This window comes from Lissotriton helveticus, chromosome 5_1, assembly GCF_964261635.1.
Source record: "Lissotriton helveticus chromosome 5_1, aLisHel1.1, whole genome shotgun sequence".
In the NCBI taxonomy this organism is placed as follows: domain Eukaryota; kingdom Metazoa; phylum Chordata; class Amphibia; order Caudata; family Salamandridae; genus Lissotriton; species Lissotriton helveticus.
Window position 1 is genome coordinate 1,741,153,348 of NC_136065.1, and position 23,604 is coordinate 1,741,176,951.

The window sequence follows — 23,604 nt, forward strand, 5'->3', positions numbered from 1 at the left end:
TGCCTATTATCAGTCTCTGACATTTAAAATGAAAAGCAATCAAACCATTAGGCTGATTAATTTGTATAACAATGTAAAGAACGAAGATTCCGCTCACGTTTTTAATGAACTTTCACAAAGCCTGTTAAATGCAGACGATGATAGTCAGTCGGGGATATGCATTTTATGGATGGGGGACTTTAACTGTCACATATGCCCCCATAGTTGCTCTAGGATTTGTGGGATGGAAAATGTTAAGGGAGATCCATGTACCCATTTTTCTCATTCAACCCATGGAAACTTCTTTAATACTTTTTTATTTCAACATGACCTGGGGTATATTAATGAATTGTGCAACCCACAGGTGGACTTTAGCCCAACATTTAATGGTAGGGGGTGCAACTCAGTACTAGCCTTTGCTCTGGTATCAAATTGTAATTCGTGCAATGTCTCAAATTTTAAAGTAGGGGACCTCACAATCAGTGACCACTTCGCAATTAGCTTCCTTTTTACTGTTTTAGCAACAAAAGACAACAAGAACAGGGCTGTTGTTGACAACCTTTATGACTATGGACTGACCCTAACAAAATTAAATGGATACGCCATTAGCTCGAATAAAGTAGAGCCCATAGACTTTCTTAAAAGCCTTTTAAAAAATTATTTTGAGGACTTTATGATTTGCCTCTCAGAGAGCAAAGAAAACACCTTAGTTACCGCAGCTTTTCATAGGATCTCGGAAGAATACAGGAAACTTCTCACAAGAACAAAAAGAAAAAACATAAAAACTAGAGGGGAGGGATGGTTTAATACGAGTGTAGTAAAGCTCATGCGGTACTAATTAAGAGCCTTAAAGCTAATCCCAAAAATTTCTCCGAGATAAAAACAGCAAGGGCCAACTATTATGGTATTATTAAAAATAGAAAGAACCAATTAAAACAGGAAGCATGGCATGCTTTACACCAAGCATGCATCCTAAAAGATAACATCGGCTTTTGGAAAGCGGTGAAAGCCCCTTTTTTTCAGGCCAGGAGAACGGATACCATTGAGGTGGCCATAGAGGAGGACACCTGGGTAAAACATTACTCAGAGTTGTACAAAAAAAGACAATACCCTAGGTATTGACCACAATGCAGTTCGTGGTTCAGAAGTAACTAACCTTAAGGCACTTTTTCCTTTAAATATCACCTTTTCAGTCTCCGAGGTAGAGGCAGCAATAAGGGGAAGTGCTGCTGGTAAAGCCCCGGGTCCTGATGGGGTCCCTGTGGACATTTATAAAACCAAGATAGAACTATGGGCCCCCCTCCTAACTAATGTTTTAAATAGCAGTAACGACACAGCTTTTATAACTACCTGGCAAGAGGCAATTTTGGTTCCTATCTTCAAAAAAGGGGATAGAAATGACCCGATATGTTACGGGCCAATTTCCCTACTTGACTCTTTGATGAGAGTAGCGGGGAGAATAATTTTAAAGAGACTACAGTTGTGGGCAGAGGACACCGGTGCACTATCAAAGTTCCAATATGGATTCAAAGCGGGGCTAGGTACCGTTGAGCAGGGGCTAAATTTGGCATTAATGATAGGGAAATTCGTGGTAGCAAAAAAGGGAAACTTATTCCTTACTTTTGTCGACTTAAGTTCGTCATTCGACTGTTTGAGCCACGAAATCCTATGGGACACCCTACAAAAACTGGATATTGATACTAATATACTGAACTTCATAAAAGAGCTATACCGAGGGGCCGGCACCAAAGTAAGATATGGGAATGAGGGAGAATGTACAGCAACTTTCCCCATAAAAAAAGGGGTCAGGCAAGGTTGTATACTTGCGCCTTTTCTGTTTAATCTTTATATTAACAGTATTGCAAATTATCTTATTAGTTTTAACCTGGATTACCCTTGTATTAATGGTTGCGCCGTCCCGATACTATTGTACGCTGACGACGCGGTCATTATGGCAAGGACCCAGAGAGCGCTAACACTTTTTGCAAGTTATATGTGTAATAGAGGTTTAAAAATAAATATAGGTAAAACCTTTAGCATGTATTGCGCTCAAAAGAGAAATGTGCAATGTAAAATTTTTATAGATCACTCAAAGATAGAGCTAACAAACACCTTTTCATATTTGGGCATTAATTTTAATAGAAATGGGTTATGGTCCTCTGCTGTTAATACAAGGAAACTGGCCTTTTCCCCCCGGGCTATTGGTGCAGTACGTAACTTTGCATCTAGGTTGGGGGGACGACCAGTCCACATTTTGAAGGATATTTATGTCTCTAAATGTATATCCACAGCAGTATATCGAGCCGGAGTATGGGGGATTGCTGATACCAGGGAAATTCAACTACAGGAAAATATATTTCTCAGATATTTACTAGGTGTACCGAGATCTACTCCGGCATTTGTCTGTCATAAGGAGTTAGGGTTGGCCTACATTACTGATCTTATAAAGCTGAGCCCTATCTTGTTATGGCACAAGATATGGTCTTCTGCAGAAACTTCTTTTAATAGGGATGTTGTAATGGACTGTTTGAAACTACAGGGGGTAAGCAACATTGACTGGTTAACATATGTTAGGGGTCTTTTAACTGAGATAGGACATCCGGAATTCTTTGACTCCCCAAACACCATGGCCACTATCTCAAGGAAAAATCTGAAGAAAAGCTGTCTTATTTTCCTGGATAATAAACGCTGGAAAGCTGAAAGTAAAAAGGTTTCTGTCCAGGAAAATCATTTGATGTCACAGGGATCAGGCATTCAGCAGTACCTGCTCCTTACAACGAGCAGCTACGCGCGGATGCTCCTAACACGTTTTAGGGCTGGCTATTTCTTTAGATTAATTACTTTCCCTGAACCTAACAGCTGGACAAAAGATCTAATTGTATGCCCATGTGATGATATATCTCAACAGTCGACACTACATTCCATCTTGTTCTGTAAATTTTATTCGTTGGCCAGGAAAAAATATCTTGGCGTGCTACTGAAGAGATGGGGTCTGAGGCAATGCAGACCTGCCCTACTGAAACTTCAGTTGTTAGAAGACGAAATGTCTATTTACCTCGTGCCTATGTTTTTAAAAAAACGTAATTAGATGTAGACTAACTATGAATTGAGGATTTTGGTTCTGTTCCTGCTGAAACGAAAAAGTTTTAGCTATCAGAAGATGAAATGTCTTTTTAACTTTGGGTTTATGTTTTCTTTATAAAAGAATTTACTTAGCTACAGCTTATATGTGAACTGGGACTGTGCTCCCTTTTCCCCCTCCTTTTTTTAAAAGAATATTTTTATAAATTATTAAAATGTCTCATTATGTATTATATGTGCTTTTATGGTTTTTAAAAATGAAATAGAATAAAGCTATCTTTGATTTGATTTGGTTGAAAATATTCCCTGCTGCCCCCACTGGGGTGCTGTATAATGCAGCAGGGAGAGGAAGAGAGAAAGAAGCAAGAGAGTCATTGTCTTTCAGGAAGGTTCTTTCCTGCAGTAGCGGAAGGCTATTGTGAACCTTTGATCTTTTGAGTTTTTGCTTATGAAAAAACTCCTTCTGTTGCAGTTGCTGCTTGTCGTCTTTTCCAAAAGGGAATATGACGTTTTTAAGACTTATGCTATACTTCTTGATCTAAACTGTAGAAAACTCTTCCTTTTTTCAAGAACCACAGATTTAAGTATTTTTCTGCTTGTCAGTACATTGAACTGTTGATTCCACAGGAGCAGAAGAGTAATTCTCCGATGCCCCCTACAGCCTACCGACTAGGAAGAAACTCCTGTCCGCACACTACAGGGGGAAGGGGAAATTGGGAAGAGAGAGAAGAGAGAGACTGTCCCTGGGTCTGGTCTGTCTTTCGGCGCTTCTAGGAGTTTTTGGATCTCCCTTCGCTGGTAAGTGGAGTGACAGATACCTGCAGAGGAGACACAATGTAAAACACACAATACCTCCCTCAGAAACAAATATAGGTACATTCACTTATATTATTTCACTATATAACTTATACCCTCTAGACCAGTGGTTCCCAAACTTTTGACTCCTGGGGACCCCTATTGAGTCACTACTGGAAGCCGAGGACCCCCAAACAATTTGTACGATTTAAATTTCAAACATTAAAACAGTAGGGTATCAAGACTTGGTTATTTAATATGTAAGCTGTTGATCCAATGCTCCCCTCACCTCGTATACCTCTGTTTGCTTTAGCGCCGGGAAACCTTCGGGTAGCTGTGCGCTTAATTAAGTGTAATTATAATAATAATATAATAATAGTTTTAAAAAAGAAAACACAGTTGTGCACACCAAACAAATACTCGAATCTCTAAAGATCTTAATATTGTATATAGAAAGAATTAGCAAAATCGAAAACGTTTAATGGAATGGTTAGTGCTGCATCTCTGCGACTATCTTTTCAATATTTGGTTCTATTTCGCAGAATGAGGCTCCTGCCAGGGCTAGACTGGAAACCCAATGCAGCCCTGGCAAATGTTGTCAGGCCAGTCCCATTACTAAGTGCAGTGAGTGAGCCTGGCCACTGCAAAGCAAACTTTGAGGGGTGCCCCCACCAAGAAAATTTGGGGGGAAATGGTGCATTCTGCAACACATTTGTCATTATATATTGAATTGTATTTGCTTTTAAAGCATAGTAAAGGATGACCTCACTATGCACCAATAGAACAATCGTTTTAAGGCTCTTCTGTGAATCCTCACTATCACCCTCCAACCTCCACCTCTCTTCGCTCAATAGCCCCGCTGTCCCATGTATTTCATTTGTTTCATAGCATCTCTCATTCAAGTGTAGGTGTCAAAGCACTGTACATCACACACATACAGTGACAATAAATCGTATGTGGGTAAATTAGTGTATAGAAAATGTTTTGTTACATAATGCAAAAGGGACTTCAAGGTGTAGGATTCACATGTCATCCGTACAGGTGAGCATTTTTTCAGAGTGCTTGGTCTGGAAAAGCACAAAATCTTGATTCAGAATGTAACATAGTGGTGACTTTAACAGTTTAATTCTACCCAAACAAACCTTTTTGGCAATGTGAGAATTGTGAAATGCTGGGGAAAAAAGATAGCATACTAACTTGTACCATGCAGTTTGCATGCTGCTGTTTGATGGCAGGTCATAGCTGAAGGTGCTGGATTATGATTGTAACTGATAGACTGGAGAAGTGTGGCTCACTGGTTAGAGCAGGCAGACCCTGGAGCAGAGGTCAGACCCGGGACCAGGGTTCAATTCCCGACGCGGCAGGGTCTTGAGGTCAAATGTCCACGGACTCGATAATTCTCGCTCCGGTGCCTGCCCTAATCATGGGTTCTCACTCTGCAACTCTGGGCATTAAGCTTGCTTAATCTCCACAACGGCCTCCCTGCGGCGGGATGCCTGGCTTTCACCTTGGGGATGCCCTGTAGGGGCTATCTCACAGGGAAAAGCCAGGACGGGTTCCCAAGGCAAGCGCCGAGATGCCTCCGGGTGATTCAAGCGCTATATAAGAACATAAAAAAAAAAAAATACTGCACAATAACAAAAGAATCTCTGTGACAAAAGCAGTAACCCACTGAGCTATGCACATAAACGACTGTTTTTTTCATATGCATGGTATAAGTTCTTTGCAGCAGGCATATTAGCCCTCTGCACTACCTTAGATTAGTCAAACCTGCTACTGAACAAAACATGCATCTCTCCCCAGCAGGTACATTAATCACTGGAGTTATCTTGACACTTTAATTGTTGCCCAAAAACAACAGATTATTCAAGCAACTTTTAAAGTGCTTTTAAAACTGCTGCTTGCGGACCCCCTGGGGATGTGTCACGGACCCCGGGGGGTCCGCGGACCTCAGTTTGGGAAACACTGCTCTAGACTATAGCCTCTCTCTCAGGTGGAAATGAATTCTTGAAAATATAGGTTTCTCTCTCGTAAGTAGTAATACGTGTTGCAGTGTTCTTGGAAGCTGTAAGACCTAATACTCTGAAGAAACAAGACCTTACTTGACTTCTCAGGTAAAAGTTCGAATTCGGATGACAAGTCTCACAAGTGCCGATGTATTTGAGGAGACCACCGACTCTGAAGTGAAGAACCGCCGACTCTTCTTGCAGGAATGCTCTGGATAGCGAGAGTTTTCAAAGAAACGGATTTTCACAAAAACTAAGAAATTCCTAAGAGGAGAAATACGCTCCTCGGTGTTCACACCCGAAACGCCACTGAAGGCGAAACAAAAACTAACGACCGCACCTAGCAGTAATAAGTTCTGACAGAAAAGTTCAGGCGCGATAGCGAGACACTGTTCACTGCTACAGCAACAGTTGAAGTGCGCAGAACAGCGCTCGAGCGCCGGCGAAGGCATCAGCAAACGTCAGAGGGGAGGATTCATAGAGCACTGACCTCTCTTGCTGACTTGGCGGCCATGTTGGAAATCCGCGCTGGTAGTTGGTGATGAATGCCTTAAGGAGGAGTGAATAGAGAAGTCGCAGGTATGGTAATCGCCTTTTCCAGCGTGGAGTTTAACCTTGTACCAATTACTGAACCTAGACCCTGGAAAGGAGACTACAGCTAATGTGTCGTTGACACTGCTTCGTCGGTCTTCATTTGCTGTGGCTTCTTGTTTGCAACTATACCAAAGAAGCAGGAGCTGGAAAACAGTAAGCCCAATAGTTTTTGTGGCGTTAAAAAGGTTAACCTTAATCGAGAAGAGCGTCTCATGGTACGTCCATGGCAGATATCACAAACAGACCTGTGCTACAAGTAACACCCAGACACTTGTCCCTGCCTGCACTGCACCTGTAAACCCTATTGTTTGCTTTTTTTAATCCATGGTTTCCTTTTATCAAAAACACTTTTACTCTCACTTTACAATATAACTTTGTTTACAAAAGTTCAATTACAACAAATAAACATTTGCAATATTTATTCTCTCATGATTCACACTTATATCAGTGTTAGTGTTATTGTTACAATTTCCACAAAAAAACATAGCATATCTGTATCATGCATTTATAAATCATGATCTATTTCCACTAACGCTGTTGTAGATCCCAATGCATTTCGGGATGCATGATCCCTTCTTCAGGGGAACTGTAAAAATAAAACGGGTTTCACTCTTCTATCATGTAAACAAGGTGGGTCAGAACATAATCTTTTTTAAACAATCACAAATATTTAGTGGTCGATTAGGATGGCGGACAGACTTGCGTCCGTCCGCCACCCCCGAGGTGGAGGGACCGACCGCAGGGGCAGCGGCGGTCCCTCCGTAGCAATTAGGGTGTGACCGCCATCCTGGCGGTCACATCCTGTATATTATACATTACGGCGGGTGCTGCTTTGAGCAGCAGCCGCCGCAATGTCAAATATGCATGTTTAACTTTGGCATGCACAACTTGGCAGGCACCGCGCGGTACCTGCCACCTTGTGCATGCCAAAGCAGGGGGGTACCATAGGTACCCCCTATGTGCACCCCCCACCCCCCAACACCCTGGGGGCTCGCAACGGGCCCCCAAACACAAAAGACCACATGCTTTTCCACGGCGGAAAAGCCGCTGTGGAAAAGCATGTTTCCGCCTGCATCATAATATGGCTGGCGGTGTCTTGCAGACACCGCCACCATATTTGGGTATACACACCGCGGATCAGCAGCGGACGGACTTGCCGTCCGCCGCTTATCCCACCGCCATCCTAATGTGGCTGGTGGTGTTTTCGCAGTCCAAGGCAGTGAATCCGCATCCTCCAGGCCGGCGGTGGCTTCCGCCGGCCCGGAGGATGCGGATTCACCGCCATCCTAATCGGCCCCTTAGTTTGAACATCACATGAATTCTCCATTTGATCAACAATGGTATGTATAGTACCTTCACCAGAAAAGAAAAAACTCTCACACCCAGGAGTGATATCAGTGACTATAGTGTAAACATTCACAAACACCCGCTTACCAACACGTTCGGATTTGTGTCACCTGAAAAAGGTAACCCTGTTCACAAGATGTGGGACACACACGTTAATGACCTGAAATATGTATAAAAGACATCTGGTTTTACACCGCATATTTTTTATCAGATCGATGCAACCTATTTACACTAGCAATGGAGTTTACTCATTCTCAATAATCACTCACTAGGCTCAAGTCCCTACTGCACTTAGCAATTTGTTCCCTCGAACTATCAACATGCTGTTGACTGTGAGTAATACATTTACTCATGGCTGCTGAGGAAAATTAGTGAAATCCATCTGTATGCAACAATAAGACATGTTCATACCTCCACAAAAAGGCAGACTTGGTGGCAATTCGAAAACCTGCTACTAGCGATGACTGACACCTTCTATGAATGCCACCTGAAAATCAAGAGATATTCTAAATGTCTATACAATATGAAACGATACTATTCAAAAATATGCCATTTGCATGTAGAAAACGGTATTTCCCAACTACCTCCAACGATATTGTCAACGTGTAGAGCTCTTTCCGTTTGTGCTTTCAGTGAACTGCCTGACGCTGATTGAGCCGGTCTGCCATCAATCTCTCTGCAAACAAATGAAACATTGCAAAACCTCCTAACAACAGTTTACAGTGAAAATAAAAGTAATGGACCGATCACAACGTTAATAGAAAATAGCATACCTCTAAATTGCCTACAATCTCACAAACTCCTTCAAACACTTTGGTAGCAGCAATGGTTCAGCTTTCCTGCCTTCGCTCTGCAAGATAACATTGTTTTTTTTTTTTAATCGACTGGTCCCTATGTGTTCCAATTCTATCTGCCCTTCTCGCTCGTCAACTGCGCTTCATACCTTCAATATTGCAATCTTTTACCGCGTCTTCTTTCCGTGACTGCTGCCGCCTTTGATATGTTGCTCACTCCACGCCACCGTATTTCTACACTCCTGATCAACGCCATGAACAGAGGACTACTCAAGCCTACTCCCATTCCGTCTCACTGCCGCTCCCAATCAACATCATAGAAAGAGGACTACTCGAGTCCACTCCCCTACCCTCTCAATGCCGTCATGATGTGTTCAAAATACTGATAGTGACCGTTGACTTCAGCCATTTGAGATCTTGTGTAATACAAACAAATTTCACAGCCCCAATCCGAATACCTGAGGAACGCTCAAGATTAAGCACGATCTGCTTGTTTCGTTGCCAATCGCATTAGTAACAGGATCCAATCCGACGATACTCCTGCCAGTCTTTCTACTGTTTTTATCACGTCGCATTTCAAGCTCGAACGTCAGTATGCCCCATGCATAATCCCAACGGCCAACACAAAACTTCAACATCTCTTATTATCACGCATTCCTCTCAGACAAACCTTCTTTTGTGCAAAAAAATTTGAACACATTAATCAACTGAAATGAAACAAGCAGGTTCTAGAAAAAAATACAAATAAAAAGTTAAAGATGGATGAAGAGATGTTCATTTTGGTCAAAACGTACAATGTTTACGTGTTCACAATGATCAACAATAAATCCTGATTAAAGAAAAATTGCTGCAGTGTTATACCATTCATCAACAAAGTGCATGTGAATAACGCTGTATTTAAGACTGTATTTTGTGATACTATCTATTCCTGTCATTAGTATACATATAAATCCCTAATAGACAACCAGATTTTAACTATCTGTGTGGTGCGCTGTTTCCTAGAGTGAACCTAATCTGCATGTTCATACCGATCAAGTATGTTTGCCTTGTTCTGACTTATATTCTCTCTCCCTGATATTAATAGTTTGAAAAAAGTTTCACGCAGTAAAACATGCTGTCAATTTACGTCCAGAAATTTATAAAAAAACATATCATGTCCAATTTGTCATTCAACCCTTTAGGTGTCATTGTTTCCATGAATTTGATCCACCAAATTTCCCTTTGTGAAAGACATTTGGCGCTGTCATGATCAGACGTCTGTTTGATTATTTCTAAAACTTGGAAACGAAGTTGAGGAATAGTATGGTTGTATTCTGCCCAGTGTGTCGCCAAACTGGACGTGGTAGATTTGTTTCTGATTCGACTCTTGTGTTCTGTTATTCGAACTTTCACTTTCCTCTCTGTTTTGCCAATGTATAGCTTCCCGCACATTTGATGCTGTACACAGCATATGTCGAATTACAATCAGCCTGGTCTCTGAGATTGATTCTTTTGCCTGTTTGGGGGTGTACGATGATCGATCCCTCAATGACGTTGTTACAATGTGTACAATTTCTGAATTTTTTCATCCCTGGGTTATAACAGAACACAAGAGTCGAATCAGAAACAAATCTACCACGCCCAGTTTGGCTTTTCAAGAGAATAGCAAGACGGGGATCGCCTTCGACATTTAATCACCAGTCAAAATCAATCATGGTATGCCTCGCTGAAGGAGATCTAACTTCCAGAAAAGGTTTGGGAGGCCAGATGGCCTCAACAATGGCAGTCACTGGAGTGAGGAAAAATTAAAGATATTGCTGCTTATGAAGTGTTACACAGTTTCAAGTGCCGACAGGTTACATTTGGTGGGAGCATGCTTCATTAAAATAAACTGGTACACATAGTTGAGAAGGTTTAGAAGACACCAGAAGCAAAAGGCTACTCATCTAAATACAACTTGCTTCTGCATGCTTATTATCATCATAAGCAATCAATAAAAGTTGTCACCTTGATCAGGTGGTGTGGGTCTACAAAGTACTCTTTGGATAGAGGTGAACACCCCATAGTTGTTATTTTACATCAATCATATGATTAAATGTGACAACTGATAGTGAAATTTCAGTACCAAATGGAGAAAAAAGCAAATAAATTCAGAAGCCTTACATCATCCAGGAGCTTTCCCTCCACTCTGAGCTCCCAGGAAGCAACTTTCTCCGTTTCATCTCCCTCTGGCTTGCCTGGAGTAAAGGTGTTTGAAATATAGATTCTGAGCTTGCGCTTTTGCTGTGGATTTGACAGAAATGAAGATATAATGAGCAAGAAGATAGTCAAACAGAAATTACTGATAAATGCTGGCTGGCTACTTTCTGCTTTTCTTACTTTCATTGCACTCAAAAGCATCTTGAAAAGCCGACTGAATGGCAAAGCCAAATGGTTTCACGGGTGCGACCTTTTAGCTCAGCCAAAAATGGTTGAGTCTAAACCGATTATTTCAATGTATATATTGTTGTATTGTATGTCATGCTATTCATGTTCCAAATATGGCTGCCTATGTACCATTTTTAAATGTTATATGAATAAAAGGAAATATTTCTAACTGTTTTTTGTAGTACACTGAGCCTATGTAGATACTATCTCCTTGTGTATAGGACTTGATTTCCGCATGGTCCCAAGTTGCTTAGGAATGTTACTCCAGTCACAATTCAGGAAAGCCATTTAAACCTACGTCAGCCCTGTACTTTTCCACCAACTGATGTGAAAAAGCCACGGCTTTTGCAATGCATTTAACCTTTGGATTCCCTGGATTTAGGATGTGTGGGAAGAAAGCAGTACTAAGGATACTCAGGGGAACTATATGGGACACTAGAGAACTTCGTAAGGAAGGGATTTAGGCATGAACAGTTTTTTAGATCATTAAATATTACAAAAAGAAAATAAATACAATAATACCACACTTTACACCAATACATACAATAAACAAGACTAAAAGTAGCATATTGCCTACCAAATGCATGCGTAAAAGAACCACTAACCACTACTGAAACAATTAAAGAACCCCCACACGGAAACAGATGCATTTGCATAATAATAGCATATATCACTGCTAGGAATCAAATAATATATGGGATAAAGTACCCCCTGCTGTACAATAAAAGGATATAGCGACTCCCTGATGCATTCTATGACCATATAGAGGAAAAAGGCTGTTGGCAGAGTTACTTTATAACGGTTTGGAACTCAGTGGTGACTTGCAATATCCTTGGCATGTATGGCTGGGAGTACTTTATCCCTAATAATACATGGACAAAACACTTAAATCGTTGGTGCATAACTCTTTCATGAGAAACAGCCAGCAAGTTTGCAAACATGAATAATAACAATAGATTCTCTTGTGCAAAATTAAACACATCATAAAAACAATTAGATACTTGTTGGAAAAAGATATTAGATTTAGTTTGATACAAGTCAGTATTTTTTTTTAATGCTCAGTAGCTCGGAATGTGTGTAAACATGCTGACAGATCCTAACTTTTCTATAACTACCTTAGGAGTGCAAAGAATACACATGTTGCCACACATTTCCTCTTTCTACGCGACATGGTAGTACAGCTATAAAAACTGAACAGAATGAAGAAAAGCCATGTTTCGTTTTATGCCCTGTCACCAGGCCTACCTTTTCCCTCGGCTGCTGCCTCTGGCAGCAGGCAATGTGGCATCAGAACTTGAATGTAGTTATTACAGTAGAGTTCTGACGCCAATTCTTTATAATCGGCGACTGGGTGTGTCACAGATTATAAAGAAATTAGAGACATGGTTTTGATACAGGGACTACAGAATCCCATATGTTATACTCAGCGTAACCCAACAAGCATGCACTGAGTAGAACACATTAGTACTCAATAATTGATTGAAACAGATGGCTTCTGTGTGTGTGTGTGTGTGTGAAATCATGAGATAGTAGTCACCGGACTGAAGGAAAACTAGTGGACTGTGCCACTAGCAAGACGTTTGAAGAGCTATGTACCAGCTTGTGCGGTACATAGTAGTGGAGATTCAGGGAAGAGAATGTGAGGTCAGGGAGAAAGCTATTGCAGTAGTCTTAACCAAAGCTGAGAGGACTGCCATCAGGTGTCTAGCAGAGCGAGGGAATTGAAATCACAGCATCTTGTAAAAGATGTGAACTGAAAAGTGATGTGAGCAGACACATGTTTGCAAGTGAAGGTTTAATGAAAAATAATGGTCAACAAAAACACAAAGTTTACGGACTTTAAGAAAGTTGAGTAAGATAGTGTTGTTTTCAAAAGGAAGCAGTTCAGAGCAGATTAGTGAAGATTTCACGCCACTGCTGCAAAGTTACACAAAGTGACACTAAGCAAAGTAAGTCCTGAAAGGGTACTTACTTTCCGGCACAAATCATTGTCTGTGCTGGAAAAGTTTTTTTTTTTACCTCAAATCGAGCTCTGCTTTCTGCTACTTTGAATCAAGAGGGCGTCCGTCACATTGAGGATACTTGGGTGTTCAAGCATACCAACCACGGTTTTTATAAATCAAGAATTATCTACCAAAATTGTTAGACAGGCTTTGCATAAAAAAACAACACCTACTTGAGGCAGGCGCAATGTAGAAGAAATCTTTTTATTTTTACTAACCATTCATACATTGTATTTAAGCTGCACTATACATCACACATCCTATGTGTGGAGTATTTAAAAAAATTGTCTAGGCATAGCATTTTGTACTCGAAGGGTACCTTTTTTATTACAAAACCTATGCCTGATATCATATTCACACACCTTTTAACTATGGGGCAAAGCTGTGGGCCAGCACAGGAGAACACTGAAAACAGGCTATATTTTAAGAAGTTTGGTATCTGCGCTGCATGTACCATTATTCTATGTATCTGCCCCTTTTAATCAAGAGGTAATGAACTTAAATTCACACTGTATTGTGGAGCAGTGTGGCTCACTGATTAGAGCAGCAGACCCTGATGCAGAGGTCTGGCCTGGGACCAGGGTTCAATTCCCGTCGCGGCAGGGTCTTGAGCTCAAATATCCGCGGACCCGATAATTCTCGGCACTGTGCCTACTCTAATCATGGGGTCCCACGCTGAAACTGTGGGCAATAGCTTGCTTAGTCTCCACACTGGCCCTAATCGCTAAGGATGCCTGGCTTCACCAGGGGAGTGCCCAGGAGTTGGGCGCCTCACAGAAACCATGCGCTTTATAAGCTTCACAATTACAATTTATTACTATAATATGAGATGTAGTATTCTGTATGTTACATGAGCATCTATATGCTTGAATGCAGTCTTGATTTATTTTATAGTATGGGCCTCATTTGAAAAGTAACTCTAAGATCTAAATATAGTTTGTGTGTGGGTGTGTGTGTGTATATATATATATATATATATTCACTGAAAAAACACAGGTTTCACGGACGTTATAGTTAGGCTGACATTTCACTCGTACAAAACCAGAGAAATTCGGTTGTTATAGTTAACTGAGCTAACTTTAACTTGAATATCTAAGGTTTTTCAAATGCTAATTACTAACTAGAACATCCCTGAAAACCTGTGTGTTTTTCAGTTAATTTCAAAGGTTTTTTAAATGCTAATTTCTAACTAGAACATCCCTGAAACCTGTGGTTTTTTCAGTGAATTTCTATGTTTTCTTAACTAACAAACATGTTTGCAGAGTGGTGGAGGAAGGGGGCGGAGCCCTCCATCAGCACTCAGAAATTCTGCTGCGTAGGACTTACAGGAGGTACCAGGAGGCCTCTTGGCCCCCAACGTCCCTCAGGAGTAAAATGGACTTCATCCCCAACCCGTAGAGTGCCAGGAGACGTGTTTGCAGAGTGGTGGAGAAAGGGGGACTTGGTCTCCGTAGACCTCTTAGCAATCCCACTGTGTGGGACTTACTGGAGGTAACAGGAGGGGTAGTTGAACCCCAAGGACAACCTTGGGGCCCAACCACCCCTCCTATTACCTCCAGTAAGTCCCACACAGCAGCATTGGTATGTTCTCGTAGGAGGCCACGCACCCTTTGCCCACCAGTCTGCAAACGGGCTACCTGGCACCCTCTTGGATGGTGATTGAAGTCCCCTTGCCTCCTGAGGGTCATTAGGGGCCAACTAGTCCACCTGATACCTCCAGCAAGCCCCACATTGTGGGACTGCTGAGAGGTGGGCACAGGTCATGGCCCCTTTCTCCACCACTCTGCAAACGCACCTCCTGGCGCATTCTTGGTTGGGAGATGAAGTCCCCTTGTCTCCTGAGGGTCCCTGGGGGCCAACTACCCCTCCTGTTATCTCTAGTAAGCCCCACACAGTGGGATTACTGAGAGGGGTCCAAGGCCAAGCCCCTTTTTACAACACTCTGCAAACGCGTCTCCTGGTGCACCGTTGCTTGTGGGATGAAGTCCACTTTAGTCCTGATGTTTGCAGAGTGTTATAAAAAGGGGCGTGGCCTTGGATCCCTCTCAGCAATCCCACTGTGTGGGGGCTTAGTGGAGGTACCTGGTGGGCTAGTTAGCCCATAAGGATGCTTAGGATTCATGGGGACTTAATTCCCCAACAAAGAACACTTGCAGAGTTGTGCAGGGAGGGGGCGGGGTCTCTGGCGAGATGCCGACTTCTTTTTTCTTTTTAGAAGCGGGACTGTGTGGTCCCCCTTCTCTTAGTATTCGTGGGCCGGCGGACCCCATCACCCAAGGCCTGAGCAATTTTTTTTATTAAAAAAAAAAATACATAAAAGGGAAAAGTGCATGGGCCAGGGCATGGCAAATTTCTTAAAAAATAAATAAATAAAGTCAACATTTAATGGAGGGGGGCTGTGCGGTGCCCCTCCTCAGGCCTTTTTCAGCCCCAGGGACCCCATCCCCCGGGGCTCTGCCTCTTTTTTAATTTTTATTTCTATTTTAACAGGAGGGGGGGCCATGTGGCCCCCTTCCCTGGGCCACCTTTGGCCCCGGGGCCCCCATCCCTCGGGGCCTGGCCTCAAGTTGGGGACCATAGGGGGAGCCCCAATGTCCCGCGGTGCCTGCCGGCTCCCTGCCTCCTGCGGGAGCCAGCATTGCTTTTGGACACTGGAATCTGTAAACATGCAGCTCCCTTTGTCCAAAAGCAATTCTGCTTTGCTTCATAGAAGCGAGAGCAGTTTTTCTACTCTTGCTTCCATGAAGCTAGCAGAAATTTGCAATGACAGGGTGGGAGCACTGCTGCTGCCCTGCCATTGCAAACTGCAATGTCCTGGGGTAGGCACCCCAGGACATTGCTGGAGCAGGTCTTGGGGTGGTGGGCCATCAAAGGCCCCTGGAGGAGGGGCCCAAGCGACCCCTCTACCTTAGTGTTTTAAAGCCCCGGTGAGATGGTGGTCTCCAGGGGTCGGCAATGGACCCTTGTATCTTTATTATTCAATGCCCAAGGGAGGTGGTGGTGCCCAGGGGCAGTGTGGGGGTAATCGAGCCACCCCACACTCAGTATTTAAAAGTAGCCCCAGGGAGGTGGCGGTCCCCAGGGCTTGGGGGGGCCCTAATAAATTGAAGTCCAGCAGTGGTGGTGGTCCATGGGGCTCAAGCGCCCCCACATTTTTAAAGCTAGCCCCAGGGAGGTGGCGGTCCCTGGGGCTGCAGGGGGTGGGTTGTAGGTCCCCCCCGCACCTAAACATTGAAGCCCTGGAGAGGTGGCGGTCCCCGGGGCTTGGGTGGTAGGAGTCCCCCACTCTTTTTATTTTAAAACAGCCCTGTGAAGTGACGGTTCCGGAGCTGCGGTGGCCAGTGTGGCGCCCGCATATCTTTACCACATTGCCCCTGGGACCTGGCCCACCCGGGGGCTTATTAAAACGAAGCACAGGCCTCCACGCTTTGTTTAAAAAAAAAAATTTTATTTAAAAAATGGTGAGGTTCGCAGATCCTACGCGAATTCAGCTGAATATATATATATATTTTTTTTTTTAATGCTTTTATTGACCCTGGGGTTCCCTGTGGCACCCCTTGAGCAGGCCTAGTGGGTCAGGGTGTTTCTACCCTGCCCCCTTTTCTTAATTTTTAACCTTTTTTCTTGTGAAGATGGCTGCCAACACTTCTTGGTTTGGAGTGTTGGCAGCCAATCAAAATAAAGCTTGTGCTCCGGACGGTACGCGGACCCACCGCAGCAGACAGATATCGTTTGCTTTTTATTTTTGAATTTATCAAAAACAACTGAACGGATTGACACCACTAGCAAAAAGAACACTTTCTGAACCAAGAGCTACCTTTTTGCCACATTTGGTGTAAGTCCGATCAGCAGTTCGGGCTGTAGCTTTGTATAAAGTTTCCTATAGAAATTAACATGGAGAAAATGCGTTTTGGGACCCCCATTTTTTCTCGGCCCCCGCTTGACAAATCACCCCGAAACTTTCAAGACCAGAGCTGACCAAAATGCCCCATTAGTTTTGAAAATTTTGCGAATATTTGTCAAACGGCCAAAGATATTTTCAAATCAAAAACCGCTTTTCCTATGGAAACTAGGTCCTAACAATAACCATCTACTAGCAACAGTGGTAGTCACCACTGGGTAGTTATATTTAGGATCAGGTTTCCATAGGTCATGCATTTTTTGTGTTGCTAATAACTTTGTCTGAGTTTGACAAATCTCCACGAAACCTTCAAAAAAAGTACTACTTTTTGACTAGCTTGTGCATTGATAGTTTTGGGGTGATCCGTCAATCGGGCCCGAGAAAAAAAGTGGAAGCACACAACATGTTTTTACCATTTCATTTTTCTATTGGAACTTTAGACAACTGTACAGCCAAACAGCCGAACGGATTTACACAAAATTTGACAGAAAGCTAGATCTTGGCCCATAAAGAGTGCATCTTGTGTTTTGGTGTAAATCAGTTCAAAATTTTGGGAGAAATTGAGGGTAAGCAAAATTGTCTATTTCACGTTGTAGAGGATCCGCAAAGCTGACAGATCTCAAAGTGAGGTTTGCCTGGCTGCCACCAACGCAGCCAGGAAGTAGTGGCAGCCATCGTAGAGCTCGGGACACCCCTTTAACAAAAAATAACTGCCCCAGGGAGATAAGGTCCCCAGGGACTAAAAAGGCTCGGGAAGCAGGGGCCGTGCGGCCCCCTTCCCTAATAATTAATATATACAGCACTGGGGGAAGGGGTCTCCAGGGCCATAATAGGCTCGGGAGGGAAGCAGCACACCCCACGTTTTATTTTAAGTAGTGGTCTTCGGGATGGGGCCAAATAAGGCTTGATGATGCCACATGGACCCCTCCCAACTATAAAAAAAAAATGGCCCTGGGGGATGGGGTCCCCAGGGACTAATAAGGCTTAGGTAAGGGGGAGTCACGCAGCCCCCCTCCCTTTTAATAAAATTAAAAATGACCTGGCCCATGGCCAAATAAGGCTCGGGGGCCATCTCTCTCCCCTCTAAAATAATTAAGGCCCTGGACAATGAAGTCTCCAGGGCCTAATGAGGCTCGGGGGGGGGGAGCTGTGCTTTAAAATACATATGACCCTGGAGGGTAAGGTCCCCAGGGCCAGGCCCTGTGGCCAACTCTCCGTGGCGCTTGACCAAAGGCCTGTGGCCAATCCTCCACCACATATGGCTGTCGCCCAGCCACTGGCATCCGCCTTGCCTCATCATCCATTGCCAGCCCCTCCCGCCCTGCTTCCCCACACTGAGGTAAGATTAAAAACACGCATTTCGCCTTGACCAGTGTCCCTCTTATTTGCTACTACTTTGCTACTTATTTCTTTACTCTCCCTCACTCATGCAGCACCCGGCTGGGTCTAGTGTGAGTATTCTATTTATTCTTTTCACTTACCGGTGGTCTTCATTTCTTGCACATGGCTGTGCATATTAATCCATACTCGTTGAGGTAATTCAAGGCCTTCCAAGTTCGTCATACAGATTACATAAGCTCACCGTAATTGCTAGCTTACACCACTCTCCCTTTAACTTTCAGATGTCCCTACACTATTAGGTCCTGAAGAGACTCCGTAACCACAGAGGGATCGAAACGTCTTCAACTTAAAAGAGAAACAAATCACTACATCAGCGCTGTCTATTGTACACAGTGTCGAGATTCATTGTTATTATTTACAAATGATCGCTTCTCGTATAAAAGAAACCAAGTTGTAAATATCACCGTTGTCACAAATTTTGCCCTTTGTTTTTGGTTCCGATGCACACTGGGGACACTAAGCACTATTTGCTGTATATATGTGAAAACTTTGTGAAGAATTGATAAAAAATTGTAAATACTCAACCACAGTGTATTCGGTTTCCTCCTTGCCTGACATACATATGATCCATTTTTTATGCCATTGCGCAGTATAAATATCACTATTATACATTATTTTTGCCACAAGAACCATTGTTTCTTGACATTCATTAACTACCCTGGTTAGTTGTGAGTGGGGTTCCCTTGTTGTTCCTTGTAACTGAAGGCTAAACACAGCATGGGGATGGCTGTGTGCGGGGTGTTGGCTGCAGACCAGGCACTTTGCCCATCCCTCTACTTTGCGTGACTGAATGCCCTTCACAGTCTGGGTTTGGGCTGCCTTCAGGAGATTTTGCAACAGGGTAGGCCGCAGGCCAGGCCCTATGGTCAACCTCACACTGCACACGATGGGTTGGATTTGAGAGTAGTAATCAAATATTAATTTACATTACAAACAAAAAGACCTCGAAATTCATGGAAAACAGTAAAGTTATAGTTAGATGAAATGTTCAGTAACAACTCAACACGTTCAACTCTAAAAACCACTGAAATTCACTAGTTATAGTTATCTCAAGTTACTATAACTCGTGCCCTAAGGTACCTATATCTCCCACCCTCCCCATGCACTGATAATTACCCTACATATTACATCACTCATGCCATTTTCTATGACATCACTGATAATATCACTGCAACGTTTGCAGTGAAATCTTTGATGAGACAACTGCATGGTGAGGGTGCAAGTTAAAGTTACCTTAGGGCATGAGTTAAAGTTACTTGAGATGACAATAAATATAACAGGTAAACCTCATTGTTTTTTAGAGTTAAAAATGTTACGTTGTTACTGAACATTTTACCTAACTATAACGTTACTTTAACCTTAGTTTTTCTCAACAGATGTACATATATGTATGTGTGTGTAAATATATGTATATATATATATATAAATATATATATATATAAATATATATATATATATATATATATATATATATATATATATATATCACTTTCTCTTTAATGGCGCCATTTTGTGCCCTCTGCTACCGACAGCCTTGCAATAAATATCCTGTGAAGCGCATCTGGTGGTCCGTCTCCTTTGTTCCCTCGCCGATCGGACCGTGGTCTGACCCGGAAGTGGTGTCGCTTGGAGTTTTTTTGCATATATATATATATATATATACATATGTATATACATATGTATATATATATATATATATATATATATAACTTTCTCTTTAATGGCACCATTACAGAGAAAGTGAAGTGTTTTCAGCTGAGCCCCCCACATAGCAGGAGACTGCTGGCCTGGAGGTGAGACATCAGACACCGGAGTGTTAGAAGACACCTAGTTATGTGATAGTAGGAGAGGGGTTATAATATTATAAACAGTACTGAATGTTCGAGAGCCTCATTATTATTTAAGTTACGAAACAAGATGTCCATCGAGGTACTGAGAGCAAGCAGCAAAGAAATATTTGAGGAGGAGAATCAAGGAATTAATGTGAATGGGGATTCTACAAACAGCAAAACGAGCCCCAAAAATGAAGATCTCAGGACAAAATTGAAAAATTGGAGAGGCTGTCAAAGAGTGAGCGATCCAAGCAGTGGGAGAGCATTCTATTCCAAAAGTATATGGATGCCTGATGAATTTCTCATGGATTGCGAATAACGAGAGCGCCAAACAATAAAAAGCTACATTTATAAATATTTAAGCAATGGGCAGCAAACAATATAGAAGCATCAGATCGCACGTTAGAAATACTGGTAATGTATGCCAAAACAGAGAGGAAGATTTTTGTGAAGAAAATAGAAAAACTCAACTGGCAAACGAAGTGGATCAAACATTGATAAAGACATTCCTGAGCGGAATGAAGGAAAGACTAGCAAAGCAAAAAGAACAAAATCACTGAAATTCAAACGTGACAAGTTGAATGATGAAAGAGGTCAGATCTTTACATCTGCGAGAAAGTTTGACAACTTGCTAAGACAAAGGTTGATGGAGAGCAATTGAGAAAAACAAGAATCGAACAACACATACCTGAGCTCAGAGGGGAGCTCGGGGCTGGATACTGTCCAGGAAAAAGGTGAAGTAGGCGGATTAAGAACATCACCTCCAGCACTAATATATAACCTTCATTTTTTATGAACTGACAGAAGGCAAAATTAGAGATCCCAGGGAAATCCAGAAGGCATAGGAAAAGAAGGTAAGGAGGATGTGACAAAGGGACAATCAATTGGCACGAAACAACATAAATGGAGAAAGAAGTCGTGGCTAAAAACCCCTAAATCAATAATAAACGTAATGGGTAGAATGTTAACAGAGGCAGAGTAACAGATTGTTTTTGTCACTAGGTTTATCACACTGTCCAGAGACTAAATTCAACTAATTTTACAGAAAATTTAAATTGGTAAAATACTAAGCGAAGTAGGAAAAGAAGAAATATATGTTAATACATTCTACAGAACAAGAGGAGAGCTTAAAGATCCCAGACCTTAATCTGATGTCAGAACTGATGATGTTAGAAAATGAAACGCTGTAAGTGGTACAGGACATATAGGAAGGAGATGAAATAGAAACTTTAAAACTGGATGTTCACGACGAGGTCAACAGTATGTTTAAACCTACCTTACTGTTTATACCATTATAAAGGATTTAAGAGATATATTCTCGGAAAAGGTTACTCAGGATTTGAAAAAAACACAGAATGAATAGTGGAAACAGGAAAAAACCAACAATCAACAAAATGATATAAGGATTTGATGGAGGAGCTGAACCAGATGGATTATGTAATCAGAGAATCAGACAATGGCTTGAACATTGTATCTGGCTTTTTGCAATGTATACAAAGGAAGCGTACAGACAACTGAATTATTACAAATGTATATTTTATTAATCTTGAAGACTATCTTCCCTTAAGGAATGGCCATCCAAGAATGCCTGTTTTTTCACCTGATCCTTAAAATTCATAAAAATGAGACAGAACCACCAGGACTCTCAACCATAGCTGCGATTGGAAGTACTTTTGAAAATACATGTATATATGTTGATTTTTTTTAAGGGATCATGTGAAAGTTTTACCTTCATATGTTAAGGAGGCAACAGAATTCCTGAAAAGAATGTTTGATGGTTCAGGGGAAGAGGACTTTTTATTAATACCTCTATATGGGACATCAAGATATACAAGTATTCATCACAGTGGAGGAGTGAGAGCATTGAAACATTTTTTAAGTGCCAGAACTTTGAGTGGTGTTAGACATACACAAAAGCTCTTGGAGATGACTGAATGGAGTTTAACCAAAAATGTATTCATGTTTAAAAATCAGCATTAAAAGCAGATCCATGGGACAACTCTGGGCACCTGCTTTGTCCCCGGCTATGCAAATTTGCATGTGGGCTGGTGGTAGGAGAAGATAATATCGGGCACGATTTTGCAAGTGTGAGGTTTTTTTTGTTTGGTGGGAAAGGGAGATGACAATAGGAGTGTCATCAGCATAGGATATTGAGGAGAAACAATGGCTGTTTATGTTTATCGCCAATTAGATGATATACAGATTCAACATTGTTGGGCCCAGTGAGGACCCTTCAGGGACCCCACAGTTGAGAGGGTACCTGCTTGACAAAGTGGTCTCCTCACAAACATGAAAGGTTCTATTATGCAGGCACGAAGTTAGCCACATAAGTGCGTATCCAGAGTTCTATTGACTAGATTCATGGATTACGTGTTTGTAATGTGTAAGAGGGTCAAGTGCTGATTCTTTTATGAATACCATCAATGTGAATAATTTGAATCCCCAGTTTACAAGCCCGATAAGTAACAAGAACGTAGTGTTTTTGGATCTTGCAGTATATGTCAGCAATATTAATCTGGAAACAAGGACATATGGAAAACCTACGGCAGGAAATACCCTGCTGCATGCGGGCAATTACATCCCAAGAAGCTCAAAATACAGTATTCTGTATGGAGGGGCTATAAGAATGAAAATAAATTGTAGTGAGACAAAACAATTACAGGTAGCCTAGAATGACAGGATTAAAAGATTTGAACAGAGCTGTTACCTTCGAAAACTCCTAGAGGAGGCAACTTTGAAAGTAGATAAATCGAAAAAGAAAGATCTTATTTCATACAAGAAAAAAGAAAATGAAACAACAGTTCAGGCTTATTCCTACTTTAAATAAAGCTGAAATAAAAATAAGAAGGACGATACAAAAACCTTGGCACCTTTTTAAAAACAACCCTGTCCCAAGTAAACCAGGAATACATTTATGTAGAGCTACATCGTTGAGGGATAGTTTAGTGAACATTAGTCCAGAAATCAAGAGAACAGCTGATTAATTAAGAGCAAAGGCTCTATTAAGTGCAGCAGGTGTAGGGAAGGTTCCAATGGAGTCATTAACCCTTTCAGTGCTGAGGACGGAATGGTTCCATACTCAGCTGTTGTGCTCATGTGCTGAGGATGGAAATGATCCGTCCTGGAACCGACCCACAGTGGAAAGCACTGGCGCTCCCCCCGTGGACCGCCCATCTACAGGCCTTCACTGGGGATGGCAGCGGGAGTGCTTCCGCTGCCACCCCCAACTACACCTGCAGCATCTGATGACATCAGTACACGTGTGTGTGCCAACATCATCAAAAACATGCCAGGGTGTGCTGGAAACTACCTACTGTCGAAGAGAAACAAGTATTTTCTCCTCAGAGGAGGGTTTGAAGAGGGCAGAGACTCACGGGGCAGAATGCCAGTAGATACCAGGGATTCAACAAAGTTATATGTTGGGGAGCGGCCCCTTGGGCAAGAATCGCTCCCCCTTATGAGGGC

The 23,604-nt window shown here is 42.2% G+C and overlaps 1 protein-coding gene across 1 annotated transcript in view; it reads right to left on the reverse strand.

Annotated features, from left to right (window-relative positions):
* The window catches only part of SMARCD2 (SWI/SNF related BAF chromatin remodeling complex subunit D2), a 756,802-nt gene that overhangs the window by 487,734 nt on the left and 245,464 nt on the right, over positions 1–23,604 (reverse strand). The window contains exon 5 of the mRNA XM_078645026.1: positions 10,739–10,858. Within this exon, the coding sequence (XP_078501152.1) occupies positions 10,739–10,858 (120 nt within the window). The remainder of the gene's footprint in view (positions 1–10,738; positions 10,859–23,604) is intronic.